The sequence below is a fragment of the Cavia porcellus genome, unplaced genomic scaffold (assembly GCF_034190915.1).
Source record: "Cavia porcellus strain 051 isolate PalLab524CR breed Dunkin Hartley unplaced genomic scaffold, mCavPor4.1 scaffold_16, whole genome shotgun sequence".
Taxonomy (NCBI): Eukaryota; Metazoa; Chordata; class Mammalia; order Rodentia; family Caviidae; genus Cavia; species Cavia porcellus.
Window position 1 is genome coordinate 59508825 of NW_026947499.1, and position 10013 is coordinate 59518837.

Sequence of the window (10013 nt, forward strand, 5' to 3'; positions counted from 1 at the left end):
AAAGCTGACAAGATATGACAAAACATCAGAGAGTATACATATTACAGAAGACAGCACAAAACACTTTTGATTCTTGAGTTGCTAGGTCATTCAAGAATGTCCAGCAAAATCAAGCATAATAGAAACATATTTGGTTACAAATACATACAAGTGCAATGAAATCACATATAATAACCACATATGCAAACAATTCACGTAAAAATTAAAAGAATCTCAATACATGCTGAGCGCATTTTGAACAAGCATGCTAAATCACAACCTGCATACAACCTTAGAAGTTAATTTAGAACATTGACATAATATTTTTCCATAATATGGAAAGGGCTCAATGATTTTGGGGGTGTTATTCTCTGCATTATTGTCATTATAAATTGCTGTTTGGTACATCTCAGTCTGTGGCAGAGAGAAAACTATTTTAATGAAAAGGAGAAATCATAGGTAACGGATATGTCTCACATGGAAATATACATTTAAATGTATATTCACATTCATATAGGCAGTATTCAAAATAATACTAAGGGACATTAATTTGTAAGTATATAAAAAGTGGCATACAGGTGTTTATGAAACCAATATTCTGCCTGTTTACACCAGCTTGCTTGTGTGTTTCCAAGGTGTAAACCAACCCCCTGTTATTTCCTTTGCAGCAGGTATACACCATACTAAAAAAGGCATTTTAAATTAAAATGCCAGTATGGTCCTTTATAGAACAATGGTTAATTATGAAAAGACAACATCAATGTATATTTATGACATTTATTTACAGAACTTAAAGAAAAAAGTGAAGAAAGATCAGCAATCTGAAGACATGACTGTGCGTATCAATGTGAAAAAGTCAATGACAAGAATAACTGAGAAGTACAGAAAGGAGTAGTTTAGATACACAACTGTACAGCCTCATGCATGTGCCAATGAAATGCTGGCTTATGTTTAGTTTCCCACAATGAACAAAAGCCTCCATGTACAATAGTCATTACACAAAGACGTTTCTGAAATATTTTGCAATGATATTCTCTCCACAAGGTTCATGCCTCAGCATGCAGCACTCATCTGGTCACTGTCCGTGCATGGCCAATGCATCAAACATTACTACACAGGAAGCAGAGCCCTAAGACGATGTCCAGTCACATTCTCATTACAAGGTTTTAGTCTGAAAGTGTTTCTTGTCAGTTGGGGTTTTTGCATTCATTTACAATCTGCTTTTTGATTTTTTATAAAGGTCAATTGAAACACAATAGTAGCTCAAGACAGAATCATAGAATTTAACTGAGGTTAGAGATTTATAAAATATTAATAGTATGTTTTAATGGAAATAAATTAAGAAAATATTTGCTGTAATGAACTTCTGCTTCCAACTCTAGGAGATGACTTTATTTTTACTGGATATACTAGTATAGAAATGAATGTTATTTTCTTATTATCCATACACAGGCAGTGAGATTAGATTATTAATCTACATGCACATTTCAATAGTCCAACATTCTGTCTGTAGTCATATTACAAAGTTTAGCTGAAATCATCAGTTAGTATAACAAGCATGCAACAGATGTTAATAAGACAATGGTATGAAGAATATCATTATAAAGTATTTCTCCAATAGCAATGGCTCAGGACAAATTTAATGCAAAGGCAGACACAACTGGCCTGAGCACGCTTTGAAAAAAAACCAGTACATGGAAAAACAGTACCACCAACCTTGGAAGGAAATTGACCTGAAGCAGCGGACATTAGGTTAAAACTGCTGAAGGTCAGCAGCGGCCCACCTTGTGGATGTCCAAATGGCCAGGATTCCAGATAAACTGAAAAATTGACTGTGGGGAAAAGTCTTTAACATTTCAGAGGGTTTTAAGGTGCTCACAGAAACTCAGATGTGGTGTTTTGGAATCGGCGTTAGGAAAAAATGGCCAAGTGGCATGTGTAAACAGCCCACTCCTGTTTTCTTCTTGCTGATTTGATCACAAGTACTGTCTCTCCGGGTTGCCACGCTACTTATACATTTTTGTTGCATGGAAAAATAATAAAGTTGGTATCAGTGTGTGACCTATGTGCATTTAAATCAATGTGAAGACATATTTTTATTAATTTTGGAAAGCTTTTGTCTGAGGATAACCCACACTGCATTGTCAGAGAGTCTACATGTTCCCTAAAACAATGCTGATGGTGGAATATTTTAAAGAGGAAACACCAACATATGGCTTACAATTGCAAAGAACCAGAGCTGCATAGGAGAATTTGAACCAAGACAGGTAGAACTAAAATCATAAATAAATAACAATCTACATATATTCATAAAACCTGAATACTTAAAAAGACTAAAACTTCATGTATTTATAATTTTAGTAGTTTAATTTCATATTTATGAATAATGCTTTTATATCAAAACACTTCTACAAAAGTCTCCTTCCGATGAGATTTTTATATATAAATTGGCAAAATTTAGGACACTGCAGGATGATGATACTAGAATAATCTTTATGAATGTCTTCTATATAATAAGTACAGAGCTAGTCACTTGATGAAGTGTCTATTTTCTTCCTTATGATAACTGAGTAGTTATTATTATCCTTGTTTTACAGATGAAATTCAAAAGAGGTAACACAACTAATAGGTGGTAACACTTTTATCCCATAGTTAGATTCTAAAGAATAGTTTCTACTGTACTAAATTAAATGTAAAAAGATTTCAGTCAAAAGTAGGTTTAAAACACAATATTTGCATGCTGTTGTTTGTTAATACATACATACATATTTTTCTACTCTGTGAAAATGGTATTACCTAATGGTAATTAGGTAATGGCAAACCTAATAGAAGAATAAATGCTGTCTGGTAAATAACAAATATATGTTATGCAAACGTCTCCAATTCAGACATAGATAGAATTAGCTATATTAAGTTTACACTTGTTCAAGAAATTTTAAAACTAAAGTGTCTGCCTTGATACTTAATAAAGGAAAACCATTATTATTTTCCATTAGGTCACCCCACATGAATCTAGGTCCAAGAATTTGCCAAACATTGGGCAAGGATGAATGGATGGATGGATGGATGGACAAGTGTGAAGGGAAGATGCTAATAAATTTTATTAAGTGTATATAAATGTTATACATAAATCAGTGCTGAGGGTAAACAGTGGAATATCATCTTGATGAATCATTAAGACCCTTGGTCTAGTATTGGATATAATAGAGGAAAGATATTACCGAGTGGTAAAAACCTTTAGATGTGTGCAAAGTGTGATGAGTTTACTACATTCCGTAGGCATTATCCGTGTTTTTCCATACAAAGTTTATATAAATTAAATGCTATTTGAAATGCTATCAAAATTCATTTCACTTGAGCTTACCAAGCTGGAAAATTTAACATTTCAGGCAAGCAATAGTTTACTTTATATGTGTCGCAAAATTACAAAATGTGCTTCCATTAAATTGACAGGGTTGACCAGTTGTTGAATTTAGTGTGACCGAACCAGAATTAAACTTGTCCCACAAGTCCTAGGTCTTGTCTGTGCTTTGTCCTTAGGTGCATTATTTGATAAATTTACTCAGCCTCTCTGGTCCTTATTTCCTCATTTGGAAAATAAGAAATTCAAATAGATGCTTTCTATATTCTCTATCTTGAAATTTCTTTCCTCATATATGTTAGACATAGAGTTGTAGATATAGTAATTAGCTTCTTAACCAAGATGAAAACCAAAGCTTATGACCTCAACCCCCGGAAAATTTGATATTCAATTGTTCATTACATACCAAAAACTATAAAATATGACTTACAAAAATTAGAATTCTAGTTCATAAAATTTATGTCCACCTAACATTCTAGCTTAATTAGAAAAGTATCTAATTCTCAGGGAATATTCACCATTCTTTAAATCCACTGTTAACTTTTCTAAGACATTATTAACATACTGTATGACATGGGAACCAAAACTAATTCTCATGCTCTACAATAGAAAGCACTGGTGAAGTTATAAAAGTCTATTTTGTAGCTAAAGATTATAAATACTGCAGACAGAAAAATTATTTTCACTCTGATTTCTATACAATATAGCATAGTATGAAAAATATAATTCTTCATATAAGGAAACAAGAAAAACAGCAAAACAAAGGTAATACTATAGTTAAAAAATAGAAAAATGCAAAAGGAGAATAGTAAAAGCTTTTAATTACATCCGCCCAAAAGTAGTGGATTTTCAACATATTAAAAATTAAGTAAGCAAAAAGTGGGGAGAAAACAGTAGGAATACAAGAATACACTATGAGTCAGTAAAAAAGAAAAAGTAACTATGGCTACTTTAGGACTGAGATCAAATGGCACAGTACCAAACAGAGGTGCAAGCTGAAATTTTTAAATGTTCCAACAGAAAGACTTCAGAATTTGTTTCCAGCTCATTGTCCCCAGAAAGGCTTTGGCCACGAATTTTGTTATACTTTCCAGGCTCCTGGGGCCACTTAGCTGGTGGTTAACACCAGAGCTGAGCTGTCCAGCACTGGAGCAACCAGCTCATGTGGTTATCCAGTACCTGAAATGTGGCCAGTCTCAAATAAAATGTGCTGCAAGTCTAAATCCACATCCATTTTCAAAAAGTTGGTATACAAGTGTAAAACATAGCACTAGTGATTTTTATATTGATTGCATGTTAAAATAGTCACTTTACATCAAATAAAACGTATTATAAATATTAATTGCTCCTATTCCTTTTTCTTAATACCAGAAAGTTTTAAGTTACATATGTGACTTGCATTTCTGACTCACATTTCCATGTGACAATGCCAAACTAGAAAATAAGACACCAAAAAAATGAATCCTATTAAAATATACTGACCTAAGAGAGAAGGAGACAAGAGGAGATAAAGCTTAAGAAAGCAAACCAAAAAAAAAAAAAAAAAAAAAAAAAAATCCCATGGAAATTAGTACAATTTCACAAGAAAATGAGAATTCTAGAAATAATCAGGATGAAAATAGTAAAATACTCCTTTTTAACTGCAATTTACTGACTAGCCATTGTCCAATTCAGAATTGATTTTTTCCATTCCATCATTTCCAACCTAATACTTCTTCTAAGAATTCACAAATGTTTTATTTTCAAATAACAATTTCCTAATCAACAGTAAGTGGGCCACTTCAGTGAATTACCTAAAAATATCTATAGTAGTCCTTCTAGAAGTCCCTCAAACAAAATTCCTCCCTAAGAAGACCAGAAGGATCCCCAAGGCCAGCTCACCTGGCAATCACGGCTGGGAAGCAGCTCTGGGAAGCCGCTCCACTCACAAAATGCTCAAGGGACTCGAGCCAGGGAGATTGTGCTACTTCTCTAACCCATGCTGTACCTTTGGAGACTCTACTTTTCCTAATCTTAGCTGTTGTACTTGCAGTGTTGAGCTAGAAATTTTCCAAAAACCCCAGTGTTGTTATGAAAAAGCCCTCTTTTCCCATCGCTCCTATAAATGTGCAGCCCACTCTAAAAAGCCTACAGTGGGGCCTGCAGAATTTCTCCCCTTGCTTCATCAGGGGTGTTTTTTCTTTAATTAGCTATCTTTGATGACACTGCTGCATTTATCTTACAGAGTAATACAACTAGTTTGCCTGGTGGCCAGGGACAATTGAGAAACGTCCCCATGGGATTACAGGAAGGGCTGATCAGTGACTACTGAGAAATCAGAGCATCCGATGGGCACAAAGAAATGAATAGCGGTCGCTGGAGAATCTGCTGACAGCCAGGAGCCTCGGCTTCGTCCCGGTCCGGGCTCAGAGGTCAGACGCCAGGGTCCCAGGAGGAGGCGGGTGCGGGCGGGGACCTGGTGCGCCCCGCCCCGCGGTGCTGTGGGGCGGCCCGGCGCAGACCCAGCCGGCCAGCGCGAAGTCCTCCCGGCCGGGACCCGGAGCCGGAGCTCTTGGTGCGCGGTGTCCCGAGGTCCCTCTCGGCTCTGGCGTGCGTCCTGGGCGGGCGTCGGCGCGGGCGGCGGTGCGGACAGCACACCGCGGGGACCAGGCAGGAGAGGACAGCGCTGCACAGGACGCGGGGTCAAGCAGACAGCAGGGGCCAGAGCGGAGCGCGGACGGACGCACGGACGGACAGAGCCCAGCAGCAGCAGGAGGAGCAGGAGGAGGAGGAGGAGCAGGAGGAGGAGGAGCGCGCACGGAGCAGCGGCAGCGCCGGGGACCGCGCAGCACGGCCCGCAGTGCGGACCCGGGAGGAGCCTTTACCTTCAGCCTCCACGGCCGCGAGCAGGAGCAGGGCCGCGCCCAGGGCGGCCAGCGCCGCGGGCAGCCGGGTCCGCATGCTGGCTGACGCTGAGCTCCGGCGCTCGCTCGGGGGGCTGCGGGAGGAAGCGGGCGTCATAACCCAGCCGGCAGCGGGTCTCCCGGACCTGGGCCTGCACGTGCCCAGCACCCGGCCAGACCCTGGGCCAGCCCGCACGTGCCTGCCGGGCCCACAGTGGAGCCGCGGAAGACAGCTCCTCCGAGCCAGGGGAGGGGGCGCGGGTTCGAGGGCCTGCGTCCCTTGACATGGTCCTGCCACCCGCAGGGAGGCTGACAGCCCCGTGAGACCCCTGACCCTGTGCTCTGCCTGGGAGATCTGACTCTGACTGGCCACATGCGTCTGTCTCTCCTGGCCAGGCTGCTGCTTCCTAGCTGCTGATCTCTTCAGGTAACTGTGCTTTACTGGTCTCCGAGTAATTTGGAAAAGTATAATAAACCTTTTTTACTCTCTGTTTTCTTCATATTTTTTTTTCTACCTGCTAATTTTCAAGTCTTTCACCTCTGAAATATGTAAGGCCAGGCTGAAACCTGTGTGATCTTTTGCTGAAGATTAAGATCACCAACTGAAATAGATGGTAAAAATATGTGGGACGAGAAGAAGGAAAACATTCTCATCTGCTTCCCCAAACTTTTAATAAAAGGTCCTGGCGACAAATAATATTTGCATTTTACTGTTTGATCTATCTTGGAAGACCGCAGTTATATTTGCTCCAGAGATATTCTATTAGAATTTTTCCTGATTCTGTGACATTTTTATTCAATTTTTAAAAACAAAGCATCCTACTCATCTTTTGTAGTTTCCCGACACACAGTAGGTGTTTAATCCCTGTCACCAGAATGGAATCTCCTAAAGTCCAATCTAGACACAAAAGCCACTATCAATGCCAAAGCAAAACATAAAGTTGAGTTTGAAGTGTACTTGACTCTGTTGTCGGCCACAGGCTACAGCCTTGTGTAAAATGAAGGGGGAGAGGACTGATGCCTGAAAATCCAAAGGACAAGCCTTCCTTGAAAACAGAAACTGACAGTCTCCAGCTAAAAACCTTTCCAAATCACTGGCACAATACTGGGCATCCTCCACCTGAGTGTAAATTGCATTTTAAATGTCTGATGAGCAGTCTGCCAAATTGCCCGGAGTTCCTTTGCATGAAGCCAACATTAAAGTTTTGGCAATGCTCTTGGGAATCCAAGGACTCTCGCAATTTCTCTCCTCCGAATTAACTGTTTAGTATTTCTAGCCCTCTTCTACATCAGTGGAGAGCAAAGGTGGTACTGGGCCATTGTTTCCCGCAATCTGGCCATAGCTTCGCTATAAAATTTCCAATTCAATTGGATTCGTGCTTACGCAAAGCTAAAGGCTGATGATTGACCCACTAAAGGCTGTGTGCAGGTTTTTTTGTAGTTTTGTTTTGTTGTGTTGTGTTGTGTGGTGTGTTTTCAACCAAGCTCAACAAAAGCTCAAGGCTGAAAGCACTTTTGCCTAAGTCTACAGCGCCGCCCACCGGCTGTTCGGCTACACCAAGAAGGAATCCTCCAGCCCTGGGGTACCTAAACCCAAAAACAGTTGGCTCAGTCAGGCATCTTGTCCATGTTTTTAAAAAGAACAGATTTTCTGTACTTTTTAGCCCAGACATTTACCTGCCTGTTTAGCAGCACTTCACTGAGCATTCTCAGACAACAAAGTCTGAAAGCATCTGCCCCTACGTGGCAGGAAGGAGTACACCCCCAAACCCTAGTTTTGCCCTGGTGAAGGACTGGTTGGGGGGATTCAGAAGCAGTCCTCTGGGTCCACTCGCCCCGCCCCCGCCCCCACCTCCTCTGGTCGACTCCAATCTCTCAATGCTCTCATCCAGGTAAAAAAGAAAATCACATATGTAGAGGTGCGCACACGCACAGCCTCTCAAAGTGTCATGCGTGTCTGCCCACCTCCTCTCTTTAGAGCCTGGTAATGAGCTGAGTGCGCATTCCCTGTCCTGCCCCAGCCCACCCCATCTTTCTTTAGAAGTCTGCAGAGTTCAGATGGAGGGGGATCACACTCAGGGTCCCAGTCCTCGCTCCACAAACGAGCTCCTCTCCCCCTACTCCTCACCCCCCGCGCTCTGTAGTCCTCCTGCTCTAGGATTCGATATCTTAGCGGTCTCAGAGATCTCACAGACTCCGAGAAGGACCTCACCAATGCTTTGGGAGAAGCCACTAGCTGGAGGTCAGAAAAGGCGGTGGGGAAGGAGCCAAGGCCCTGCGCGGGAATCCTCTTTAGATGCCACACGTGCCGGCACAGCTAAAGCAAGCTGCTGAGCACTCGGCGGCTCCAAGAACCTTGCGCCCTGTGTCCCCAACATCCTTCCCTGCTACCGGGCAAAGCCCGCCGCCTGGGAATCCCAGGGCTCGCGGCCAGTGCTACCGGTACGCTCCACACTGTCGTCTACGCATCTGTAGACAAAAGTCAATCGCCTGCCACAACACGGAGCGGAGTGCCTGTGCGCCAAGTCAAGTCTGCAGCACGCCTCCACTCAGACTGGTCTGCAGCGCCCTTATCTAGAAATGAATTTCCCTCGCTGTCTTTGGAGAAGACGGAGTAGAGGAAAGTCGACAGAAACGACTTACCTCGGGCGGCGGGGACAGAGGTAGCGGGTGACTTCTCGCCCCACAGCGACAGCGCAGCGTCCAGGGAGCCCACGCGGCCGGAGTGCAAACTGCAGCAGGGGGGCAGCCGAAGAGGAGCAGGAGGAGGTTCCCCAGAGCAGCGCGGACAATCCGGACTCAGCAGGAGGCTCCCGGGAGAAGCCGGAGCGTTCGGAGTGCAGGAAACCGAGAGTCCAGGGAAGAGCGCTAGGAGCGCGCCCGAAGCACGACAGCGCCCGCCCGGGGAACAAGGTGGACGATCGGGGCGCCCGCCGCCGCCGCCGCCGAGTGGCAGAGGCTACGCGCCCCGCGCCTTAAGAGAGGGCTGCTCCCGGCTCTCAGCTTACTGGGTTACGAAACGCCGGGAAGGTGGAAGGCTGCCACGGGTGAGGTCTGCTCCTCCGGCGGGAAGGAGGTCCGCTTTGGGAACGCGTGCATACCTCGAGCATTCCTTAGGCGTGAGGTGGCGGTCGCCGCAGGAGCTGCCCCCCGGGGGCGGGGAGAGGGAGGAGGAGCGGGGACGCCGCGGCCGGGCTCCCTGCCAAGGAAGCGCGCTCCTCCGCCGGGGGCGGGCGGGGCCTCGGGTTTCCCCAGCCGTGCGCAATTCTTTAACACTTTTATTTTGCTACATTAAGAACAATGGGGAAGGGGGAAGGGTTTCGCGTTTTCAGAACCATTTGCGCGCACTGTAACCCACCTCCCTTCACCCCATCTTTCCCGCCCCTACCTTCCTCCCCCTCTGTCCTGGGTGCGCTTAAACTGATTTCCAGGGTTTCCATGAACTAACTGTCTGCGCGCGCGGCGAGCCTGCTGTCTGTCGGGTCTCCAGGCCGCCCGCGCGGGCTCAGAGCTAGGGTGGCCTTCCAGGGCCTGTCTGCCTTGGCGCTAGGCGATGGACTTGAGGAGCTTCCCGAGAGCCAGGAGGGGTGCAGAGAAGAGCTGTGGAACCTTAGGGTCCTCAGAACCAGAGCCGGAAGCCACTCAGGAATCGGATCCAGTGACAGAAAGCTTGCCTAGCATGTATGAGACCCTGAGTGCAACCCCTAGCATCGCCAAAAGTAAATAATAAAATAATATCACTTAAAGGAATGGGGTCCATGCACCTTAGAAAATCCTTGCCGGGTTAGAAG

General features: G+C 44.2%; 1 protein-coding gene and 1 long non-coding RNA gene across 6 annotated transcripts in view; one reads left to right on the top strand and one right to left on the bottom strand.

The window, feature by feature from the left end:
- Col12a1 (collagen type XII alpha 1 chain) overlaps window positions 1-9045 on the bottom strand; it is a 102796-nt gene extending 93751 nt beyond the window's left edge. For 2 of the 5 annotated variants that reach the window (XM_063226899.1, XM_063226897.1), the window contains exons 1-2: window positions 8866-9045; window positions 6205-6317 (exon numbers count right to left, since the gene is read on the bottom strand). In XM_063226899.1, the coding sequence (XP_063082969.1) occupies window positions 6205-6280 (76 nt within the window). In that variant the 5' untranslated portion in view covers window positions 6281-6317; window positions 8866-9045. Of the gene's footprint in view, window positions 1-6204; window positions 6486-8865 lie in introns of those variants that run through there. The other 3 variants (XM_063226896.1, XM_063226898.1, XM_013141723.3) reach the window with 3 other exon arrangements.
- LOC134470759 (uncharacterized) lies at window positions 6505-6919 on the top strand. Its single transcript, XR_010039912.1, has 2 exons — window positions 6505-6649; window positions 6753-6919. It is a non-coding gene; the product is annotated as an uncharacterized LOC134470759 (long non-coding RNA).
- Window positions 9046-10013: the final 968 nt, after the last annotated feature.